This window comes from Phalacrocorax carbo, chromosome 34 (genome assembly GCF_963921805.1).
Source record: "Phalacrocorax carbo chromosome 34, bPhaCar2.1, whole genome shotgun sequence".
In the NCBI taxonomy this organism is placed as follows: domain Eukaryota; kingdom Metazoa; phylum Chordata; class Aves; order Suliformes; family Phalacrocoracidae; genus Phalacrocorax; species Phalacrocorax carbo.
In genome coordinates, this window is record NC_087546.1 from 403,901 (window position 1) to 427,416 (window position 23,516).

The 23,516-nt window shown below is 70.4% G+C and overlaps 3 protein-coding genes across 4 annotated transcripts in view; all 3 read left to right on the forward strand.

Moving 5' to 3' along the window:
• The window catches only part of SPAG7 (sperm associated antigen 7), a 4,213-nt gene extending 3,916 nt beyond the window's left edge, over nucleotides 1-297 (forward strand). The window contains exon 7 of the mRNA XM_064437607.1: nucleotides 104-297. Within this exon, the coding sequence (XP_064293677.1) occupies nucleotides 104-297 (194 nt within the window). The remainder of the gene's footprint in view (nucleotides 1-103) is intronic.
• Nucleotides 298-500: 203 nt separating this feature from the next.
• LOC135310357 (procollagen C-endopeptidase enhancer 1-like) lies at nucleotides 501-11,097 on the forward strand. The gene is given in 10 exon segments (XM_064437608.1): nucleotides 501-544; nucleotides 1,582-1,597; nucleotides 1,599-1,691; nucleotides 4,311-4,569; nucleotides 7,301-7,378; nucleotides 7,718-7,842; nucleotides 7,936-8,072; nucleotides 10,086-10,375; nucleotides 10,602-10,775; nucleotides 10,868-11,097. Coding segments are annotated over 10 exon segments (1,359 nt in total). The 3' UTR covers nucleotides 11,011-11,097.
• A 1,789-nt stretch (nucleotides 11,098-12,886) lies between these two features.
• LRCH4 (leucine rich repeats and calponin homology domain containing 4) lies at nucleotides 12,887-22,910 on the forward strand. Of its 2 annotated transcripts, none has more exons than XM_064437616.1 (18): nucleotides 12,887-13,184; nucleotides 16,694-16,838; nucleotides 16,937-17,063; nucleotides 17,152-17,257; nucleotides 17,337-17,473; nucleotides 17,565-17,650; nucleotides 17,753-17,849; nucleotides 17,972-18,029; nucleotides 18,128-18,207; nucleotides 18,335-18,390; nucleotides 18,467-18,598; nucleotides 20,248-20,304; nucleotides 20,430-20,481; nucleotides 20,575-20,698; nucleotides 20,791-20,855; nucleotides 21,493-21,630; nucleotides 21,713-21,790; nucleotides 22,771-22,910. In XM_064437616.1, exons 1-18 carry the CDS (start codon nucleotides 12,959-12,961, stop codon nucleotides 22,888-22,890), a joined length of 1,884 nt encoding a protein of 627 aa, XP_064293686.1. In that variant the 5' UTR covers nucleotides 12,887-12,958; the 3' UTR covers nucleotides 22,891-22,910. The 2 variants fall into 2 exon arrangements, with proteins under 2 accessions (XP_064293686.1, XP_064293687.1); XM_064437617.1 differs by lacking the exon at nucleotides 22,771-22,910 and adding an exon at nucleotides 21,909-22,373 and having other exon boundaries at nucleotides 12,888-13,184.
• The last annotated feature ends 606 nt before the right edge of the window (nucleotides 22,911-23,516 follow it).

Here is a 23,516-nt window from a genome sequence, read left to right on the forward strand (position 1 = left end):
GGGGGAGCTGCTGGAGGAGCCCCCCTCCCCTCCCCCCATGGACAATCAGGGCTCAGCTGCCCCTCCCCCCCCCAGTGAGGGGGGCCCCTCCCCCCCCCCCCAGTGAGGGGGGCCCCTCCCCCCAATGGAGGGGAGCCCCGAATTAAAGAGGAACCCCCGAGCGAAGGGGGGGAGGTGCCGCCTCCGTCGCTGTTCTGCACGTGTAGTGCCTCGCCCCGCCCCCTCCGCCACGTCACCGCCGCGCCCCGCCCCCTCCAGCTTGGCAGCTGGAGGCCCCGCCCCCAGGCCGACCCCTAAAGGCGGCTCCGCCCACTTTCCTTTCGCTGCCCGGGCCGCGGGAAAAGGAAGCTCCGCCCCTGCTGCGGGGCTGGCCCCGCCCCTTGGGCAGCGCTGGGGCGGGGCGTGGCAAGGGGAGGCCCCGCCCCTCCATATATATGCCGGGCGCTGTATAAGATAGCTCCGCCCCTCGAGGGAAGGCCCCGCCCCTTGCCTACGGGGCAATGCTGGGTGGGGGCGTGGCAAGCGGAAGCTCCGCCCCCTCCGCGTACAGCGCAGCGCTGGCGTGGGGGCGTGGCTGAGGGAAGCCCCACCCCTTGCCTACGGGGCAGCATGGAGCGGGGGCGTGGCTTGTGGAAGCCCCGCCCCTTGTCTACGGGGCAGCGCGGGGGTCGGGCGTGGCGTGGGGGGGCCCCGCCCCCCGCCCGCAGGGCAGCGCTCGGGGCAGGGGGCGTGGCACAGGGACGCTCCGCCCCCCCCGGGCCAGCCCCGTTCCCCGATAGGGCAGCGCGGGGGCGCGGCAGAGGCAGCCCCGCCCCGGGCGGGGGGCGTGTCCCGCGCGGCCCCGCCCCCCGCGCCCCCCCGGCCCCCCCCGCGCCCCCCCCGCGGCCATTCGGGCCCGGCCGCGCCATGAGCCGCCTCCCGCCGCTGCTGCCGCTGCTGCTGCTCGGGGCCCTGGGGCGGCCGGGGGGGGGGCTCGGCCCCGCCCCCGCCCCCCCCCGCCGCGACCCCCGCCGCCACCCCCGCGCCCCGCCACAACGCCTCCAGGTGACGGCAGCCCCGCGACCCCCCCCCCCGCCAGGACAGGGGCACCCCCAACCCCCCGCGGGACCCCCAGCCCCCGGGACCCCCCCACTCCCCCCCCCCGCCAGGACAGGGGCACCCCCAACCCCCCGCGGGACCCCCAGCCCCCGGGACCCCCCAACTCCCCCCCCCGCCAGGACAGGGACACCCCTCCCCCCCGGCCCGGTCTGGGACCCCTTCCCCCCCCCCCCCCCCCAAGTCATGGGACACCCCCGGGACCGGGACCCCCTCCTCACCCTGGGACCCCCCTCTCCCCCCAACGGGAACCCCCACCCAGGACAAGGACCCCCATCACTCCGGGACCCCCGCCCAGGGACAGGGACCCCCCCCGGGCACCGGGAACTCCCGCCCCCCCACCTTCAGCCTGGGACCCCCTTCCCTGGACACCCCCCCGTGGCCTCAGGACCCCCACCCCCGCTCGGGCCCCCCCCACCGGGAGCAGGGTACCCCCCCCCCCCCCCCGTGGCCGGGACCCCCGTGACGCCCCCCCGCGCCCCCCAGGCCGGAGTTCCCGTGCGGGGGGGCAGCACCGCGGGGAGTCGGGGTTCATCGCCAGCGAGGGCTTCCCCCGCCACTACCCGCCCGGCCGCAACTGCACCTGGACCATCACGGTACCCCCACCCCCCCGCGCCCCCCAGCGCCCCCCAAACCCCCCCCAGCGCCCCCCAACCCCCCCCGCGCCCCCCAGCGCCCCCCAGCGCCCCCCTGCGCCCCCCAGCGCCCCACAACCCCCCCCAGCGCCCCCCAAACCCCCCCCGCGCCCCCCAGCGCCCCACAACCCCCCCCAGCGCCCCACAACCCCCGCCCCAGCGCCCCCCACCCCCCCCAGCGCCCCGCAAACCCCGCCAGCGCCCCCTGCGTCCCCCAACCCCCCCAGCGCCCCCCAGCGCCCCCAAACCCCCCCAGCGCCCCCCAGCGCCCCCCAGCGCCCCACAACCCCCCCCAGCGCCCCCCAAACCCCCCCCGCGCCCCCCAGCGCCCCCAAACCCCCCTGCGCCCCCCAAACCCCCCCAGCGCCCCCCAGCGCCCCCAAACCCCCCCCTGCGCCCCCCAAACCCCCCCAGCGCCCCCCAGCGCCCCCAAACCCCCCCCCTGCGCCCCCCAAACCCCCCCACCGCCCCCCAGCGCCCCACAACCCCCCCAGCGCCCCCCAAACCCCCCCAGCGCCCCCAAACCCCCCCAGCGCCCCCCAGCGCCCCCAGCGCCCCCAAATCCCCCCAGCGACCCCCAGCGCCCCCCAGCGCCCCACAACCCCCCCCAGCGCCCCACAACCCCCCCCTGCGCCCCCCAAACCCCCCCAGCGCCCCGCAAACCCCGCCAGCACCCCCTGCGTCCCCCAACCCCCCCAGCGCCTCCCAGCGCCCCCCAACCCTCCCCAGCGCGCCCCCAGCGCCCCCCAGCGCCCCACAACCCCCCCAGCGCCCCACAACCCCCCAACCCCCCTCAGTGCCCCCCAACGCCCCCCAGTGCCCCCTGCGCCCTCCAAACCCCCCCAGCGCCCCCTGCGCCCCCCAGTGCCCCCCAACCCCCCCCAGCGCCCCCAAATCCCCCCAGCGACCCCCAACCCCTCCCAGCGCCCCCAAACTCCCAGGGGACACACCCAACCCCGCCCAGCACCCCCAAACCCCTGGGGGACTCCCCCAACCCCTCCCAGCGACCCCCAACCCCTCCCAGCGCCCCCAAACCCCCAGGGGGACACCCCCAAACTCCCTGTCAACCCAGGACCCCCCCAGCACCCCCAGCCCCCCCCAGGGGGGCTCCTCAAAACCCACCAGCACCCCAAACCCCCGGGAGACACCCCAAAACCCCCCAGCACCCCCAAACATGCCCCCGGGGGGGCACCCTGAAGCCCCCCCAGCACCCCCAAACCTCCCGGTGGGCACCCCCAAATTCTCCCGGGGCTCCCCAAGCCCCCCGGCACCCCAAAACACCTCGGGTAGCCCCCCAAATCCCCCCAGCACCCCCACCACCCCGCACCCCAAATTCCCCAGGGGGGCTCCCCACCCCCTCCCCGGCAGCCCAAAACATGGGGGGTGCCCCAAAACGCAGGTGGCTCCCCAGCCCCCCCGGGCACCCTGAACCCCCCCCGGACACCCCAAAACACAGAGGGCCTCCCTAGGGCACCCCAAAAACCGGGGGCTCCCCAGCACCCACCCCCGGGGCACCCTGAATCCTGGGGGAGCACCCCAGAACCCAGGGAGCTCCCCACCCCCCCCCTGCAGGGGCACCCCCAAACCCTGGGGTCACCCCAGCCCCCCTCGGGGACACCCCCAAACCCCCAGGGGCGTCCTGACACCCCACTGTGGGCACCCCAAAGCTGGGGACACCCCCAAACCCTGCAGGGTCCCTCCAAACCCCCTCCTCCAGGGGCACCTTGACCCCCCCCTCCAGGGGCACCCCAAAACCCTGGGGGTCCCCCCAGCCCATCGCAGCACTCCCCAACCCCAGGCCCCCCCCGCGTTTGACGGGCAGCCGCCCCAGTGCCCCCCACCTTGTCCCCCCAGTGTCCCCCACGGCGGGGGTGCCGCTCCCCCCCCCCCACGTCCCCGTGTCCCCACCCCAGGGGGTGCCACCCCCCCCGATGTCCCCCCGAGCCCCCCAGCCCCCCCAGCGCCCCCCCAGCCCCCCCCAGCCCCCCAGCCGGGGGTCGCTCACCCGCCGCGGCGCAGGTCCCCGAGGGGCAGGTGGCCACTCTCACCCCCGTGTCCCCCCGAGCCCCCCCGTGCCCCCCATCCCCCCCCGAGCCCCCCAGCCCCCCCATCCCCCCCCCAGCCCCCCAGCCGGGGGTCGCTCACCCGCCGCGGCGCAGGTCCCCGAGGGGCAGGTGGCCACTCTCACCCCCGTGTCCCCCGAGCCCCCCCGAGCCCCCCCGTGCCCCCCATCCCCCCCCGAGCCCCCCCGCCCCCCCAGCCCCCCCCAGCCCCCCAGCCCCCAGCCGGGGGTCGCTCACCCGCCGCGGCGCAGGTCCCCGAGGGGCAGGTGGCCACTCTCACCCCCGTGTCCCCCCGAGCCCCCCCGTGCCCCCCAGCCCCCCCCGAGCCCCCCAGCCCCCCCAGCCCCCCCCAGCCCCCCAGCCCCCCAGCCGGGGGTCGCTCACCCGCCGCGGCGCAGGTCCCCGAGGGGCAGGTGGCCACTCTCACCCCCGTGTCCCCCCGAGCCCCCCCGTGCCCCCCAGCCCCCCCAGCCCCCCCAGCCCCCCAGCCGGGGGTCGCTCACCCGCCGCGGCGCAGGTCCCCGAGGGGCAGGTGGCCACCCTCTCCTTCCGCGTCTTCGACCTGGAGCCGGACCCGCGGTGCCGCTTCGACTCGCTCTCGGTGTTCGGGGGCCACGGGCCGGGGGCGCCGCTGCTCGGCCGCTTCTGCGGGACGTTCCGGCCCGGGGCGCTGCGGGCGGCCGGGAACCGCCTGCTCCTGCGCATGGAGAGCGACGCCGCCACCGCCGGCCGCGGCTTCCTCGCCTGGTTCAGCGCCGGCCTCCCCCCGGCCCACGGTGAGCCCGGGCGGGGGGCACCGCCGGCACACAGGAGGGACCCCCCCGGAACGCAGGGAGACCCCCCGGAACGCAGGGAGACCCCCCGGAACGCAGGGAGACCCCCCGGAATGCAGGGAGACCCCCCCGGAATGAAGGGAGACCCCCCGGAATGCAGGGAGACCCCCCCCGGAATGCAGGGAGACCCCCCCCGGAATGCAGGGACCCCCCCGGAACGCAGGGAGACCCCCCGGAATGCAGGGAGACCCCCCGGAATGCAGGGAGACCCCCCGGAATGCAGGGAGACCCCCCCGGAATGAAGGGACCCCCCCGGAACGCAGGGAGACCCCCCGGAATGCAGGGAGACCCCCCGGAATGCAGGGAGACCCCCCCGGAATGAAGGGAGACCCCCCGGAATGCAGGGAGACCCCCCCCGGAATGCAGGGACCCCCCCGGAACGCAGGGAGACCCCCCGGAATGCAGGGACCCCCCCCGGAATGCAGGGACCCCCCCGGAATGCAGGGACCCCCCCGGAATGCAGGGAGACCCCCAGAATGCAGGGAGACCCCCCCGGAATGCAGGGACCCCCCCGGAATGCAGGGAGACCCCCCCCGGAATGCAGGGAGACCCCCCCGGAATGCAGGGACCCCCCCCGGAATGCAGGGAGACCCCCCGGAATGCAGGGAGACCCCCCCCGGAATGCAGGGAGACCCCCCGGAATGCAGGGACCCCCCCCGGAATGCAGGGAGACCCCCCGGAATGCAGGGAGACCCCCCCCAGAATGCAGGGAGACCCCCCCGGAATGCAGGGAGACCCCCCCCGGAATGCAGGGAGACCCCCCCGGAATGCAGGGAGACCCCCCCCGGAACGCAGGGAGACCCCCCGGAACGCAGGGAGACCCCCCGGAATGCAGGGAGACCCCCCCGGAATGCAGGGAGACCCCCAGAATGCAGGGACCCCCCCCGGAATGCAGGGACCCCCCCGGAATGCAGGGAGACCCCCAGAATGCAGGGAGACCCCCCCGGAATGCAGGGAGACCCCCCCGGAATGCAGGGACCCCCCCGGAATGCAGGGAGACCCCCCCGGAATGCAGGGACCCCCCCCGGAATGCAGGGACCCCCCCCGGAATGCAGGGAGACCCCCAGAATGCAGGGAGACCCCCCCGGAATGCAGGGACCCCCCCGGAATGCAGGGAGACCCCCCCGGAATGCAGGGACCCCCCCGGAATGCAGGGAGACCCCCCCGGAATGCAGGGACCCCCCCGGAATGCAGGGACCCCCCCCGGAATGCAGGGACCCCCCCGGAATGCAGGGAGACCCCCAGAATGCAGGGAGACCCCCCGGAACGCAGGGAGACCCCCCGGAATGCAGGGACCCCCCCGGAACGCAGGGAGACCCCCCCGGAATGCAGGGAGACCCCCCGGAATGCAGGGACCCCCCCGGAACGCAGGGAGACCCCCCGGAATGCAGGGAGACCCCCCGGAATGCAGGGAGACCCCCCGGAATGCAGGGACCCCCCCAGAACGCAGGGAGACCCCCCCCACCCCAGAAACCCAGGGACCCCCTCAGAACCCCACGGACCCCCCCAACAAGAGGGAGCCCCACAGAACCACAGGGCCCCCCCCCAACCTCATGGACCCCCCAAACTCTGCAGACCCCCCCAAACCCCATGGACCCCCCCAAACTCCACAGACTCCCCCAAAATGCTTTGGACCCCCCCAAATTCCCATGGAGCCCCCCCAAACCCCACAGAGCCCCCCTCAAAACCTCATGGACCCTAAAACCCCCCATAGCCCCCCCAAACCTGCCTGGACACCCCCATAAAAACCCCACGGCCCCCCCAAATCCCCCTGGAGCCCCCCCCAAACCCCCCTGAAGCCCCCAAAACCCCCTGGTGCCCCCCCCAAATCCCCTGGAGCCCCCCAAACCCCCCTGGAGCCCCCCAAACCCCCCTGAAGCCCCCCAAAACCCCCCTGGTGCCCCCCCAAATCCCCCTGGAGCCCCCCAAACCCCCCTGGTGCCCCCCAAACCCCCCTGGAGCCCCCCAAAACCTCCATGGAACCCCCCAAAAATCCCATAGTTGTGCCCCAAACCCCTACAGAGCCCCCCCCAAAGCATTGCCCCCCCAAACCCCCATGGAGCCCCCAAAACCACCCTGGAGCCCCCCCAAATCCTCCTGGAGCCCCCCAAACCCCGCTGGAGCCCCCCAACCCCCCCCGGCCCCTAAAATCCCACAGCTGTGCCCCAAATCCCCATGGAATGCCCCCAAAAAACAGCTACAGAGCCCCCCAAATCCCCATGGAACCCCCAAAAAAACCCTGGAGCCCCCCCCAACCTCTGGACCCCCCCAAATCCTCCTGGAGCCCCCAAAAACCCCCTGGAGCCCCCCAAACTCCCCCCCCCCAGCCCCTAAAATCCCACAGCTGTGCCCCAAATCCCCATGGAACGCCCCCAAAAAACAGCTACAGAGCCCCCCAAATCCCCATGGAACCCCCCCAAAAAAACCCTGGAGCCCCCCCCCAACCTCTGGACCCCCCCAAATCCTCCTGGAGCCCCCCCAAAACCCCCTGGAGCCCCCCAAAACCCCCCCCCAGCCCCTAAAATCCCACAGCTGTGCCCCAAACCCTTATGGAACCCCATAAAAAAACCCCTATGGAGCCCCCCAAATCCCCACGGAGCCCCCTAAAATCCCCCCGGCCCCCCCCAAAAAGCCCCCCCCCGCCCCCCCACCCAGCCCAACCCTCCTTTTGCAGGGCCCCCCCACGGACGGCGGCGTTCGGGGGTTAATAATAAACCCCATTTTTTCGGGGAGTCCTGGCACTATTTTGACGGTGAGTATGACCCCCCCCCCCCCCCCAAAAAAAAACCCCACAACCCCACACTAAAAACAGCCCCGGGGGGGGGTCTTGCACCCCAAAAATCCCTCCTCCCCTTCCCTTCCTCCTCCTCCTCCTCCTCCTCGGGTGGTTTTGGCAGCCCCCCCCATAATTACCCACCCACGAGGCTTATTTTGGGGGAGGGGGAAGCCGCCACCCTGCCCCACGGCCACGTTTCGGGGGGGTCTCAGTAGGGAGAGGCGACGCCGGCGGTGCGGGGAAATTGGGGGGGGGGGTCACAGCGTGTGTGTGACCCCCCCTAAATTATGTTCCCCCCCCCCCCAATTTTTTCAGAGCACCAGTTTTGCGGGGGGCGCCTGGAGAAGCCCCAGGGGAGCCTGAAGACCCCGAACTGGCCGGAGGAGAATTACCCCGCCGGGATCAGCTGCTCCTGGCACATCGTGGCGCCCCCCGAAAAGGTTTGGGGGGGTCCTGGGGGGGGGGGGGGCTTTGGGGAGGGGGTTCCCGGTGTTGATTTTGGGGGGTTTGTGTCCCCCCCCCCCCCCCCCAAGGTGGTCGAGCTGAGGTTCGGGAAGTTCGACGTGGAGCCCGACGCCCACTGCCGCTACGACTACGTGGCTGTGTTTGAGGGGGGGGAGACGGACGACGCGCGGAGGGTGGGGAAGTTCTGCGGGGAGGAGACCCCCGGGTGAGGGACCCCCCCCCCAAATCTGGGGGGAACCCCCCCCCCCCCACCCCAAACCGGACTGACACCCCCCCTCCCCCCCCCGCCCGAGCCCTGCAAACACCCGCCTGAGCCTCCCTGAAGTCAGCTGATTCGCCCCCCAAACCTGCCCGGGACCCCCCCCAAACCTGCCCGGGACCCCCCCAAACCTGCCGGGACCCCCCCAAACCTGCCCGGGACCGCCCCCCAAACCTGCCCGGGACCCCCCCAAACCTGCCAGAGAACCCCCCCCAAACCTGCCCGGGACCGCCCCCCAAACCTGCCCGGGACCCCCCCAAACCTGCCAGAGAACCCCCCAAACCTGCCCGGGACCGCCCCCCAAACCTGCCCGGGACCCCCCAAACCTGCCCGGGACCCCCCCCAAACCTGCCCGGGACCGCCCCCCAAACCTGCCCGGGACCCCCCCCAAACCTGCCCGGGACCCCCCCAAACCTGCCCGGGACCCCCCCCAAACCTGCCCGGGACCGCCCCCCAAACCTGCCCGGGACCCCCCCAAACCTGCCCGGGACCCCCCCCAAACCTGCCCGGGACCGCCCCCCAAACCTGCCCGGGACCCCCCCCAAACCTGCCCGGGACCCCCCCAAACCTGCCCGGGACCCCCCCCAAACCTGCCCAGGACCCTCCCAAACCTGCCCGGGACCCCCCCAAACCTGCCAGAGAACCCCCCAACCCTTCCAGGATCCCCCCAAACCAGCCCGGGACCCCCCCAAACCAGCCTGGGACCCCCCCAAACCTGCCCGGGACCGCCCCCCAAACTTGCCCGGGACCCCCCAAACCTGCCCGGGACCCCCCCCAAACCTGCCCGGGACCCCCCCAAACCTGCCCGGGACCGCCCCCCAAACCTGCCCAGGACCCCCCCAAACCTGCCCAGGACCCCCCCAAACCTGCCTGGGACCACCCCCCAAACCTGCCCGGGACCCCCCCAAACCTGCCCGGGACCCCCCCAAACCTGCCTGGGACCGCCCCCCAAACCTGCCCAGGACCCCCCCAAACCTGCCCAGGACCCCCCCAAACCTGCCCGGGACCCCCCCAAACCTGCCAGAGAACCCCCCAACCCTTCCAGGATCCCCCTAAACCAGCCTGGGACCACCCCAAACCCCTCCTGGACCCCCCCAAACCCCTCCTGAACCCCTCCCAACCTGCCTGGGACCCCCCCAAACCTACCAGAGACCCCCCCAAACCTGCCTGGGACCCCCCAGCCCCTCCTGGCACCCCCAATCCCATCCTGATCTCCCCCACACAGCTCCCGACCCCCCAAACTGCCTCCTGACTGCCGCAAGCCCCTCCTGACCCCCCAAACCCCCTCCTGACCCCCCAAACCCCCTCCTAACCCCCCAACCCCCCTCCTAACCCCCCCAAACCCCCTCCTGACCACCCCAGACTGATTTTGACCCCCCCAAACCCCCTCCTGACCCACCAAACCCCCTCCTAACTCCCCCAAACCCCCTCCTGACCCCACCAAACCCCCTCCTGACTCCCCTAAACCCCCTCCTGACCCCACCAAACCCCCTCCTGACTCCCCCAACCCCCCTCCTAACCCCCCAAACCCCCTCCTGACTCCCCCAAACCCCCTCCTGCCTCCTCCAACCCCCCTCCTAACCCCCCCAAACCCCCTCCTGACCACCCAGACTGATTTTGACCCCCCCAAACCCCCTCCTGACCCCACCAAACCCCCTCCTGACCCCTCCAAACCCCCTCCTGACCCCACCAAACCCCCTCCTGACCCCTCCAAACCCCCTCCTGGCTCCCCCAAACCCCCTCCTGACCCCACCAAACCCCCTCCTGACCCCTCCAAACCCCCTCCTGGCTCCCCCAAACCCCCTCCTGACCCACCAAACCCCCTCCTGACTCCCCTAAACCCCCTCCTGACCCCACCAAACCCCCTCCTGACCCCTCCAAACCCCCTCCTGGCTCCCCCAAACCCCCTCCTGACCCCCCCAAACCCCCTCCTGACCCCCCATTTCCCCCCCCACCCAGCCCCATCGTCTCCTCCGGCCGCGAGCTGCTGGTGCAGTTCGTCTCGGACCTGAGCGTGACGGCCGACGGCTTCTCGGCCACCTACACCATGAGGAGCCGCGACGCGGCCCCGGAGCCCGGCCCCGACGCCCTGAACCCCAAAGCCAAGGGGGGCGGGAAAGGGAAAGCCCCCCCCAGCCCGAAAACGGTGACGGCGGCTGCCACCGTCGTCCCCGTCACGGCGACCCCCTGCCCCCAGCGATGCCGGCGCGCCGGGACGCTGCAGAGCAACTTCTGCGGCAGCGACTTCGGTGAGGAGCCCCCCCGGCCCCCCCTCCCCCAAAAAAATGGGGTTCGGAGAAGGGGGGAGGCCGAGGAACCCCCAAAATGGGGGTATGGGGAGGGGGGAGGCTGAGGACCCCCCCAAAATGGGGTGGAGGGATGGCTGGAGACCCCCCAAAATGGGGGTATGGGGAGGGACGGCGAGGTTTCGGGGTGTCTCACCCTCCCCCCAACCGCCCCCCCGTGTGCCGGCAGTGCTGACCGGGACGGTGAAGTCGGTGTCGCGGGGTCCCCCCCAGGAGCGGGGCTGGGCCGTGGTCTCCATCCTCGGCCTCTACAAATCGGGGGGGCTGGGGGTACCCCAGCCCGCCAAGGGGGCCACGCTGCGCCTCCAGCTGCCCTGCCGCCTCTGCCCCGTCCTCAAGAAAGGTGGGTGCACAATGGAGAGGGGGGGTTGGGGGGGGTCTCTGTGCCCACCCCCATATCCTGACACTCCCCCCCCCCCCCAAATTCTCTTCCAGGCTCCAGCTACATCCTGATGGGGCAGGTGGGGGCGGACGGGGGGGCCGTGCTGCCCCCCGACGCCTTCGTCGTCCCCTACCGCCAGCAGCAGCAGCAGGTTTTGGGGAACCTCAGCAAAAGGCCGTGTCGGGGGAACCCCTGAGACCCCCCCCCACCCGGGTCCCGGACCCCCCCCCCAAATTTTGGGGACACCCCCCCCCCCATATGCAATAAAGGGCACAGAGCTGGAGGGTGTGAGTGATTCGGGGGGGGTGGGGGGACACCCCCATCCCGCTGCCACGTCGGCGGATGGAGGTGAGACCCCTCCCGTCCCTCCCCCACCGCCCCTCCCTCTCGGGGGGGCCCCACAGGGCGCCCCCCCCCCCCCCCATGCCCGCGGTGAGGCTCCTTTAAGAGGGGCCAAGGGGGTGGGGTTTGAGGGGTGGGGCGGAGCCTGCTGGCAGACGGGGGCGTGGCCTCAGCCGGCGGGGCGGGATGGAGTGGTGAGGGGGCGTGGCCTCGCATTGAGGGGCGGGTCAGCATGGAGGGGGGCGCGGCCTTCGGCGGCGTGACTGTGAAAGGGGTGTGGTCTCCGGCGGGGATGCGGGGAGGGGCGTGGCCTCCAGTAGAGAGGTGGGAAAGGGGGCGTGGCCTCCTGCGGAAAGGCGGGGAAAGGGGCGTGGCCTGCAGCGGAGGAAGAGGCGATGGCGGGAGGCGCCGAAGCCGCTCACTCAGCAGAGGGGCTGGGGAAAGGAGGGGGGCTGAGGGGCGAAGGGGTGCCCGTGGGGGTCCCCGGTGTCCCCCGCTCTCACCACGAGGCGGGAGCTGGGAATGGACTCAGTGGGGACACTTTGGGGTGGGGGGGTGGGGGGGCGACAGGGACACACCCCCCCCCGCCGTCCCGGCGGCCTCACCGTCACCTCCTGGCCCCCGTCGGTCGGCTGCTGGCGGCAAAGGCGGCGAGAAGCCCGTGGGGGGCAGAGGGGCGCCGGGCCGGGGGGTGCCGGGGCTCGGCGGTGGCCCCGCGGGCGCCATCGCGAAGCACGACCTGGCTGCCGGCAGAGCCCGCCTTCTTCTCGCGTCGGTCTTTGCTTGCATAGGCCGGGAGGGCTGTCAGTCTGCTTCCCTGAGGGGGTGCTGCGTCTGATTGGCTGCTGGGGCTGTCACTCTGCCCCGGATTGGGTCCCACCTTTCCCTGAGGTGATGCTGCCTCTGATTGGCCACCTGGGCTGTCACTCTGCCCTGGTTGGGTCCCACCCCCTCCCTGAGGTGATGCTGCCTCTGATTGGCCACCTGGGCTGTCACTCTGCCCTGGTTTGGGTCTCACCCCCTCCCTGAGGTGATGCTGCCTCTGATTGGCCACCTGGGCTGTCACTCTGCCCTGGTTTGGGTCCCAACCCCCTCCCTGAGGTGATGCTTCCTCTGATTGGCCACCTGGGCTGTCACTCTGTCCAGGTGCAGTGCCTATCCTCCTCTGAGGTGATGCTGCCTCCGATTGGCTGCCTGGGATTTTCCACTTGCTCCTCCTATGGGTCAGACAGTTTGTCAATCATTCATGTGCCACTCTCCCGCCAGGCATGATTGGTGGAGCCGGCTTGCCCCGCCCCCGCACGGTGCCCAGATCTTACTACCTGTCAGCAGGTCTTGAAGCTTGATTGGCTGATTACATATCAATCGTGTGCTTTGCTCCCGCCTCCTCAAATGCGATTGGCTGACCGGCGTCCACGGTCTCCCCATAGACTTCTGGGTGGGCGTTGCCAGGCGACTAGCTCCTCCTTCTCGCTCGCGATTGGTGGAAATCTGTAACCCTTCCCTTCTCGCCAGTCTCTACGCTGGGATTGGCTGCGTCCGGACAACAATCCCGCCCCTGCCCAAAGGCGATTGGTCCTTACGCCCACCCATCACCTCGCTTCCGCTTTTTTCCCTTTGGCTACACCTCCTCCTCCTCCTCCGCCCTCTCCGGTTGGCCGCCTCCCCGCGCCCCTCCCGCTGTGATTGGCCGCGGCGCCGACCCCGCCCCCGCAGGGCGCCGCCCCCCCCCGCGCGGCGGCCGCCGGGCGCTCAGTCGAGCAGCGGCGCCCGCCGGGAGCGGAGCTCTGCGGGTCCCCGTCATGGCGGCGGGCGAGGCGGGGGCCGTGACGGCGGAGCTGCTGCTGCCGCCGCCGCTGCCGCCATCCTCCTCCTCATCCTCCTCCCCTCTGCCCGGAGGAGCCGGCACGGAACGGGCTCTGGAAGAAGCGGCGGCCTCCGGTACCCTCAGCCTGGCCGGGCGCCGCCTGCGCTCCTTCCCGGTGGCGGCGGCGCGGCGGTGGGACCTCAGCGACACCACGCAGGCCGGTGAGACCACGCCCCCTCAGTCCATGGCCACGCCCCCGGGCAACCCCCGGCCACGCCCCTCCTGGGGGTCCCCTATTCCACGCCCCCCCCCCCCCTTCCCCGGTGCCTACTGAGCCCCCCCGGGCCGGGTCTGCATCCCCCCTACCCATATTTGGGGGGTCCCCGGTGCCTCCTGACCCCCCCCGGCCGGGCCTGGATCCCCCTGACCCGTTCCTGGGGGCTCCCCGGTGCCTCATGAGTCCCCACCGAGGCTGGGCCTGGATCCCCCTTACCCATATTTGGGGGGTCCCCGGTGCCTCCTGACCCCCCCCGGCCGGGCCTGGATCCCCCTGACCCGTTATTGGGGGGTGTCTCCGGTGCCTCCTGACCCCCCCGCCCCAGGCTGGGTCTGGGTCCCCCCCCAACCTGTGTTTTTGGGGTCCCCGGTGCCTCCTGTCCACCCAGGCTGGGTCTGGATCCCCCCCAACCTGTGTCTTTGGGGTCCCCAGTGCCTCCTGACCCCCTCAGGCTGGGTCTGGATCCCCCCCAACCTGTGTCTTTGGGGTCCCCAGTGCCTCCTGACCCCCCCAGGCTGGGTCTGAGTCCCCCCCCAACCTGTGTTTTTGGGGTCCCCAGTGCCTCCTGACCCCTCAGGCTGGGTCTGGATCCCCCCCAACCTGTGTTTTCGGGGTCCCCAGTGCCTCCTGACCCCCCCAGGCTGGGTCTGGATCCCCCCCAGCCTGTGTTTTTGGGGTCCCCGGTGCCTCCTGTCCCCCCCAGGCTGGGTCTGGATCCCCCCCAACCTGTGTTTTTGGGGTCCCCAGTGCCTCCTGACCCCCCCAGGCTGGGTCTGGATTCCCCCCAGCCTGTGTTTTTGGGGTCCCCGGTGCCTCCTGACCCCCCCAGGCTGGGTCTGGGTCCCCCCCCAACCTGTGTCTTTGGGGTCCCCAGTGCCTCCTGCCCCCCCCCGGCTGGGTCTGGATCCCCCCCAGCCTGTGTTTTTGGGGTCCCCGGTGCCTCCTGTCCCCCCCAGGCTGGGTCTGGGTCCCCCCCAACCTGTGTTTTTGGGGTCCCCGGTGCCTCCTGTCCCCCCAGGCTGGGTCTGGATCCCCCCCAACCTATGTCTTTGGGGTCCCCGGTGCCTCCTGTCCCCCCCAGGCTGGGTCTGGGTCCCCCCCAACCTATGTTTTTGGGGTCCCCGGTGCCTCCTGTCCCCCCCAGGCTGGGTCTGGATCCCCCCCAACCTATGTTTTTGGGGTCCCCGGTGCCTCCTGACCCCCCAAGGCTGGGTCTGGATCCCCCCCAACCTATGTTTTTGGGGTCCCCGGTGCCTCCTGTCCCCCCCAGGCTGGGTCTGGATCCCCCCCAACCTATGTTTTTGGGGTCCCCGGTGCCTCCTGTCCCCCCAGGCTGGGTCTGGATCCCCCCCAACCTGTGTCTTTGGGGTCCCCAGTGCCTCCTGACCCCCCAAGGCTGGGGCTGGGTCCCCCCAACCTGTGTTTTTGGGGTCCCCAGTGCCTCCTGTCCCCCCCAGGCTGGGTCTGGATCCCCCCCAGCCTGTGTTTTTGGGGTCCCCGGTGCCTCCTGACCCCTCAGGCTGGGTCTGGATCCCCCCCCCCCATTCCCAGGGGGTTCCCAGTGCCTCCTGTCCCCCCCGGCTGGGTCTGGATCCCCCCCAGCCTGTGTTTTTGGGGTCCCCGGTGCCTCCTGTCCCCCCAGGCTGGGTCTGGATCCCCCCCCTCCCCACCACAGCCCCCCCAGCCTCCACATGCAGGTGCCTGGGGGGGGTGGGGGTGGCCCAGGGGGGCCGTGTCCCCCCGCTTCCATCACCCTCCCGGGGTCCTTCAGCCCCTTGTACCAAACCCAGCCTTTCAGAGGGGGCCGGGACCCCTCCCAAACCCCCCACGCCCCCCTTCCACGGGGGTAGCCCGGGGTTCCCCCCCGCCCCGCCGCCTCCCCGGAAGCCAAAGGTTTGCCGAAGGCCCCGGGAGGCCGGAGTCCGGATAAACAAGGTGCCGGGGCGGGAAGAGCCGGAGCGCCTGGTCGGGGCGGTCCTGCCTGCCTCAGTTTCCCCCTCCCGGGATGGTCTGTTTTAGGGGGGGTGGGGGGCACCAGCCTGGTGTTTTTTGTCTGTATGTCCGTCCCGTCCCCGTCCCCCCCCCCCCACTTCAAGGGAAGGCGTGTGGAGCCGCCCCACTGCTCTCGCTTCCCCTTCGGCTTCCCCTTCCGGGAGGGTTGGGGTGCCATCAGCCCCCCCCACCCCCAAACAGCCTTAAAAAGGGGGGTTCAGGGCTTGAAACCCCCCCCCAACACCCCTTGATATCAACCCCTTCTCAAGGGCGGGGTGTCCCCGGAGGTCCCTGTTCCCCTGCTTTCTTAGGGATGTTTTGGGGTCACCCTGGGGGGGTGGCTCTGCCCCACGGGGACCCCGGAGCACCCCGTGTCTGTGTCCCCCACTCTGAGCTGACCCCCCCACGGCACTGGGGAGAAGGAGGTGTGACACCCCCCCCCATCCCTGGTGGCATCTGTCCCCCGTCCCCGAGGGTTTGTGGGGTCCCTCCCTGGGGGTGTCTGGGCTCTGTCCCCACTGGTTTGTGGTGTCCTTGCCCCTGGTGGCATCCGGTGACACCCGAGGGTGCCCCCGGTCCCTGAGGGTGCCCCCGGTCCCTGCCCCCATCCTTGGGGCTCCCCTGGTGTCGGTGGTCCCCAGGCCCTGAAGGTCCCCCTGTCCCGGAGGGTCCCCGTCCCTGAGGGTGTCTGTGCCCCCCATCCCTGAGGGTCCCCTGTTAGTCCCTGTCCCCAACAGTCGTAGTGCCTGGGGGTCCCCGTCCCCATCCTTGGGCGTCCCCCGTCTTTGGGGACCCACGTCCCTGGGGCTCCCCCTCACCCCTGAGGGTCCCCGTCCTTGGGCGTCCCCTGTCCCTGGGAGTCCCCGTCGCCATCCCTGAGGGTCCCTGACCCCATCCTTAGGGGTCCCCCTCCCCTAGGGGTCTTGGTTCCCATCCTTGAGAGTCCCCTGTCCTTGGGGGTCCCTGTCCCCACCCTTGGGGGTCCCCCACCCCTAGGGGTCTTGGTTCCCACCCTTGAGGGTCCCCCACCCCTGAGAGCCCCTGTCCCTGTCCTCGTGGCTCCCCCACCCCTGAGGGTCCCCATCCTTGGGCGTCCCCCATCCTTGGGGGTCCCTGTCCCCGGGGGTTCCCCCACCTCTGAGGGTCCCCATCCTTGGGCATTCTCCGTCCTTGGGGGTCCCTGTCCCCGGGGGTTCCCCCACCTGTGAGGGTCCCCATCCTTGGGCGTCCCCCATCCTTGGGGGTCCCTGTCCCCGGGGGTTCCCCCACCTCTGAGGGTCCCCATCCTTGGGCATTCTCTGTCCTTGGGGGTCCCTGTCCCCGGGGGCTCCCCCACCCCTGAGGGTCCCAACCCCTGAGGGCCCCATCCCTGGGTGTTCCCTGTCCTTGGGGGTCCCTGTCCCCGTCCCCAGGGGTCCCCCACCCCTGAGGGTCTCTCCCCACGCCCCCCCGTCCCCACAGACCTCTCCCGCAACCGCTTCGGGGAGGTGCCGGAGGCCGCCTGTCGCCTGGTCTCGCTGGAGGGGCTCAGCCTCTACCACAACTGCCTGCGCAGCGTCTCCCCCGCCATCGCCAACCTCCAGGCCCTCGCCCACCTCGACCTCAGGTACTGCCCTTCCCCGGGGGAGCTGGGGGGGTGGGGTGGGGTGTGCGTGGGGGTCCCGAGCACCCCCTCACGCTGCCCCGCTAACCCCCCGCCCGCAGCCGCAATCAGCTGAGCTCGCTGCCCGCCTGCCTCTGCCTCCTGCCCCTCCGCGTCCTCAACGCCAGCAACAACCGCCTGGCGCAGCTCCCCGAAAACATCGGGGCGCTCGGCGCCCTGCGGCAGCTGGTGAGCGCCGAGAGGCCCCCGCGACCCCCCACCCACCCAGTTGTCACCTCCTCGCTCCGTTAAGCCCCCCTCCCGCCCCCCACCTTAGGATGTCAGCTGTAACGAGCTGCGGGCGCTGCCGGCCGGCGTGGGGCAGCTGAAGGCGCTGCGGGATCTCAACCTCCGTCGTAACCAGCTCACCGCGCTGCCCTCAGGTGAGGGGGTTCAGGGTAGGGTCCCCCCACTTCTGGGGGAGGGTCCCCATTGACCTCCCCCCACCCCACCTTGACCCAGAGCTGTCGGAGCTGCCCCTCGTCCGTCTCGACTTCTCCTGCAACCGGGTGGTCGCCATTCCCCGCTGCTACCGGCGTCTCCGGCACCTCCAAATCATCCTGGCCGATAACAACCCCCTCCAGTCGCCCCCTGCCCAGGTTAGGGGGGGAGGGAGGGGTCCAGGGGGGTGTGGGGGACCCCCCAAAACCCCATCTCACCCCCCGCCCGGATCGCTCCCCCCCCGCCCAGGTCTGCCTGAAGGGCAAAGTCCACATCTTCAAGTACCTCAACCACGAAGCTGAGACCGCTGCTGCCACCCGGCCCCCCCCGACATGGTAAAGGGGGATCTCAAAGGGCCCCCTCCCCCCAAAATTCCACCCCCAGGTGTTTTTTGGGGTCCCCCACCCCTGTTTTTTACCTCCCCCTCCCCTCCCCAGCCTCACGGACGAGCTCTGCCCCCTCCGGCAACGCGGAGGGTTGGACTCCGGCTTCAACAGCGTCGACAGCGGCAGCAAGCGGTGGTCCTGCAATGAGGTGGGTTTTGGGGTGCAGGGGGGGCTTGGGGGGGGGGTTTGGGGAGCAGTGCGAGGGGGTTGGGGTGCCCCCACCCTAAATCCACCCACCCACCCCGTTCACCCCCTTTTCCACCATTTCAGTCCACGGATGAGTTCTCGGAGGTGCCGCGGCCGCCCAGGGAGAAGCGCGGTGGGGCAGGTGAGTGGGGTGGGGGGACCCCCGTCGCCCCTTTTGGGGACCCCCGTCGCCCCCCCAGGGCCCTGGTGTCACCCTCCCCCCCCCATCTCTCCCTGCAGCCGGTGACAGCGACCCCGAGCAGGTCGACTTCATCGAGGGCAGCCTCACCGGGGAGGAAGAGGAAGAGACCCCGCTTGAGGTGACAATGCTGTCCCCAAACCCCCCCGGGACCCCCCTCAAATTTTGGGGACCCCCTCCCCAAGCCCTGGAACCCCCCCCAACCCCGGGGTCCCCCCCTTTTCCACCCACTCCCCCCCCCCCCCCAGGAGCAGCAGGGCTCGTCCTCGAGAGGTGACACCCCGGAGAAGGCGGCCGGCGGCAGGTGGGTGTCGGGGGGGCTTGGGGGGGCCGTGGGGGGGTTTGGGGGGTCCCCGCTGACCCCCCCCACCCCCCCTCAGGGCCGTCCCTGTCCCCTGGCGGGGGGAGGGGGCCGGGGAGGTGCGGCGACGCCCCGAGAGCCTGCAGGTGTGGCAGGAGAGGGAGAGGAGGCAGCAGGCGAAGAGGAGCCAGGAGCTGGAGCGGAGGGACAGGTACGGGGGCGCGGGACTGGGATTGGGGACTGGGATCCGGGGTGAGGGATGAGGGATGAGGGACTGGGATTGGGGACTGGGATCCGGGGTGAGGGATGAGGGATGAGGGACTGGGATTGGGGACTGGGATCCGGGGTGAGGGATGAGGGATGAGGGACTGGGATTGGGGACTGGGATCCGGGGTGAGGGATGAGGGATGAGGGACTGGGATTGGGGACTGGGATCCGGGGTGAGGGATGAGGGATGAGGGACTGGGATTGGGGACTGGGATCAGGGGTGAGGGATGAGGGATGAGGGACTGGGATTGGGGACCGGGATCCGGGGTGAGGGATGAGGGATGAGGGACTGGGATTGGGGATCGGGATCCGGGGTGAGGGATGAGGGACTGGGATTGGGGACCGGGATCCGGGGTGAGGGATGAGGGATGAGGGACTGGGATTGGGGACTGGGATCCGGGGTGAGGGATGAGGGATGAGAGACTGGGATTGGGGACTGGGATCCGGGGTGAGGGATGAGGGATGAGGGACTGGGATTGGGGACTGGGATCCGGGGTGAGGGATGAGGGATGAGGGTCTGGGATTGGGGACCGGGATCCGGGGTGAGGGATGAGGGATGAGGGACTGGGATTGGGGACTGGGATCCGGGGTGAGGGATGAGGGATGAGGGACTGGGATTGGGGACTGGGATCCGGGGTGAGGGATGAGGGATGAGGGACTGGGATTGGGGACTGGGATCAGGGGTGAGGGATGAGGGATGAGGGACTGGGATTGGGGACTGGGATCAGGGGTGAGGGATGAGGGATGAGGGACGAGGGACTGGGATTGGGGACTGGGATCCGGGGTGAGGGATGAGGGATGAGGGACTGGGATTGGGGACTGGGATCCGGGGTGAGGGATGAGGGATTAGGGACTGGGATTGGGGACTGGGATCCGGGGTGAGGGATGAGGGATCTGGGATGAGGGACTCGGGATGAGGGACTGGGATTTGGGTGAGGAATTAGGGATTTGGGACTCGGGATTTGGGATTAGGGAGTGGGATTTGGAGGAGGAATTAGGGATTGGGGACTCGGGATTGGGATGGGGACTGGGGATTGCGGGTGGGATTTGTGACAGGGACTGGGGATTTGGGATTAAGGGTGGAGTTTTGGGATGGGGATTGGGATTAGGGATGGGAACTGGGACTGGGAATTGCGATTAGGGCACGGATTGAGATTGGGGTGGGGGACGGGGACTGGGATTAGGGGTCAGAGATGGGGATGAGGAATTAGGGATTTGGGATTGGGGGTTCAGGATGAGGGGTGGGATTGGGGATGAGGGGTGGGATGGGGGGTGGGATTTGGGATGAGGGGTGGGATTTGGGGGGATTAGAGGGGGATTAGTGGGGGATTAGGGGTGGGATTGGGGATGAGGGGTGGGGATGGGGGGTGGGATTAGGGGTGGGATTGGGGATTGGGCTGGGATGAGGGGGTGGGATTGGGGTGGGATTGGGGATGGGGGGTGGGATGGGGGGTGGGACTGGGGATGAGGTTTGGGGAAAGAAGACGGGGTTTTGGGGACGGGGTCAGGATTGGGATTGAGGGATGGGGGTTGGGGATGGTGGGGGCGGGGCAGGGCGGGGCAGCTGCCACCTCCTCCCCCCTCCCCCCCCAGCTTGGTGCGAGCGGCTGCCAAAGCCCCCCCGGCCCCCGCCCCGGCTCCTCCCTCCAAGTGAGTGTCCCTGGGACCCCCCCCAAACACCAGGGGCCCCCCCCCCAGTGCCGGGGTCCCCCCAAACACGGGGTCCCCCCCCGGTAACGCTGGGGGGGCCCCCCTTTCCCCCCCCCCCCCCCCAGCGCCCCGCCGGAGCCCGGCAGCTTCCCGCAGCGGCAACCGAGGCCGACGCCGGTGAGTATCGGGGCGACCTCGTCAGGGTCACCCCTAATTAACGAGGGCTGTTAATTACACCCCGCCCCCCCCCCCCCGCCGCTGCCGTTCCAGGACCCCGACGAAGCCCCCCCGGCCCCCCCCGGCTCGTCGCCCCGCGCCGCCCCCAAACCCAGCAGCTTCCTCTTCCGCTCTTCCTCCTCATCCTCCTTCTCCCGCGGCGCCGCCTCCAAACCTGGTGGGACACGGGTGACCCCCCCCCCAATGACGGGTGACACCACCCCCCCACCCCCCCCAAACACGGGTGACCCCCCAATATGTTCCCCGCAGCCCCCCCGTCCCGTAACGCCCCCCCAGACCCCGACGAGAGGGAGCTGATCGCCGAGATGCGGCAGGTAGGGATTGGGGGGGTCTTTGGGGGTCCGAATTTCTTGGGGGGGATTTAGGGGGTCCAAATTCCTTTGGGGGGGGTTTTAGGGGTTCTGAATTTCTTGGGGGGGGGGCTTTAGGGGGTCCGAATTTCTTTGGGGGGGGGGGTTTAGGGGGTCCGAATTTCTTTGGGGGGGGGGTTTAGGGGGTCCGAATTTCTTTGGGGGGGGGTTTAGGGGGTCCGAATTTCTTTGGGGGGGGTTTAGGGGGTCCGAATTTCTTTGGGGGGGGGGTTTAGGGGGTCCGAATTTCTTTGGGGGGGGTTTAGGGGGTCCGAATTTCTTTGGGAGGGGGTTTAGGGGGTCCGAATTTCTTTGGGGGGGGGTTTAGGGGGTCCGAATTTCTTTGGGGGGGTTTAGGGGGTCCGAATTTCTTTGGGGGGGGGTTTAGGGGGTCCGAATTTCTTTGGGGGGGTTTAGGGGGTCTGAATTTCTTTGGGAGGAGGATTTAGGGCATCCAAACCCCTGTAAATGTCGGGGGGGGGGGGGGGCGGCGTGTGTCTTTAGAGGGTCTGAATTTCATTCGGGGGGGTGTTTAGGCGTTCTGACCCCCCCCCCTAATTTCCTGGGGCGGGGGTCTCTGCCCTGGCGCCCCCCACCTCAGAGCATCGAGTCGCTGCTGCAGCTGCGGCTGCCGGAGGAGCTGGGGGAAGCGCTGAGCGACGGGGAGCTGCTCTGCCGCCTGGCCAACCGCCTGCGCCCCCGCCTCGTCCCCTTCATCCACGTCCCCTCGCCCGCCGCCGTGAGTGAGACCCCCCCCCACCCCACGACCCCCCCCACGACCCCCCGGCCGCCCCCCCTCACCCCCCCATTTGTACCCCCAGCCCAAGCTGAGCCCCGCGAACAGCCGCAGGAACGTGGAGAGCTTCCTGGAGGCTTGCCGGCGCCTGGGGGTCCCCGAGGTACCGTTTTGGGGGGGGGGGTGTTTCTTTTTAGGAGGGGTGGGGGGTCCCGCGTCCCCCCTGCGCTGACGTGGGGCCCCCCCCCACGCCCTCCCCCCCCTCCCCTTCCCTGTGGCAGGTGAAGCCGCCCCCTCCCCGGCGCCCCCCCCCCGGGCTCCTCGCTGGCTTCGCCCTCTTCTACGGCCTCGTCATGGCGCTGCTTTACGCGGCTTATCGCGCTCTCTTCGGCTGCTGAGGGGGGGGTCGGGGGTCTGGGGACACCCCCGAACGGAGGGGGGGTCCCCTGACCCCAGGGGGAGCCCCCCCTAAACCCGGGAACCCCCCCCGCCCCCCTCCCCCCCCGCCTTACCCCCCCTTCTTCTCTTTGTGCCTTAATGTTGGGGAAACTGAGGCAGGGATGGGGTTGGGGAGGGGGCTGAGCCCCCCTTCCCCCCCCCAGGGGGTGATACCCCGCCTTTAATTATTAACTATTATAATTATTATAATGAATTAATATTAGATTTAATTATTATAATTAATTATTATAATTAATTATTATCCTAATGATGGAAACCACCCCTAAATTATATTTCTTACATACATATTTATAGGTGGTGTGTGAATATAGGGGGGGGTGTCGCTATTTGGGGGGGGTGTCGCTATTTGGGGGGGGGTGTCGCTATTTGGGGGGGGGTGTCGCTATTTGGGGGGGGGATGTCGCTATTTGGGGGGGTGTCGCTATTTGGGGGGGTGTCACTATTTGGGGAGAGGGGGCTAAAAACGCGGGGGGGGGAGGGTTTGCTAGATAGAGGGGGCTACAATTTGGGGGGGGGGGGGCTTGGCCCCGCCGCCGCTGCGCAGCTCTTTGTCCGTTTTTCGCCCTTTCCGCGCCCAAAAGGGGGACGCCGCGTCCCCCCCCCCGCCGCTATGCTGTGTGCCCCTCCCCCTCTCAGCCCCCTCCCTAATTAAGCCCCTCCCCCTCTCTTTGCCCCCCCCCCCAGGCCGCCATTTGCGAGCCCCAGCACGTGCTGGAGGAGGAGAGCCTGGGCCGGCTGGCCCGCACGCTGCGGGGGCTGCTGGGGGTCGCCCCCCCGCCGGAGCCCCCCCCCGGCGCCCCCTAATTCTCTCCCCGCCCCCCCCAACCCTCAACAAGGCCCCGCCCCCCAGCACAGTCTCGGCTCTTGTCATTGGATGGGGGGGTGGGTGGGGTGGGCTTGGCAGCCATCTTGGTTGAGGGCAGCTGGCCACGTCCGTGCGCCATGGTGGCCATCTCGGTTAAGGGCAGCCAACCAGCTTTACACCCCACCCACCACCCACTACTATGGGTGCCTTGCCCGCCATCTTGGTTAAGGGCAAGGAGCCATTACCCCCCTGTGGGACAAGGTGAGGCCCTGGCGGCCATCTTGGTTGAGGGCAGGCAGCCCTGCTCCCGCTATGGGATATACAGGTGAGGCCTTGCCTGCCATCTTGGTTAAGGGCAGTCAGCCACCATCGCTATCAGGGTGGGCTAGGGTGGTGTGACACCCCCCCCCAGGCAGCCATTTTTACTGAGGGCAAAGGAGCCCTGCCAGGAGAGGGGAGGAGATTGGTGCCCAGAGCAGCCATCTTTACTGAGGGCAGCCCGTTACAGGTGCATACTGGGAGTGAAGGGGAAGGCATGCAGCGGCAGCCATCTTTACTGAGGGCAAAATCCCCCTCAGTTGAGGCCTGGGGGTGGGTGGGTGTGGGGAGTCACCCGAATATTAAG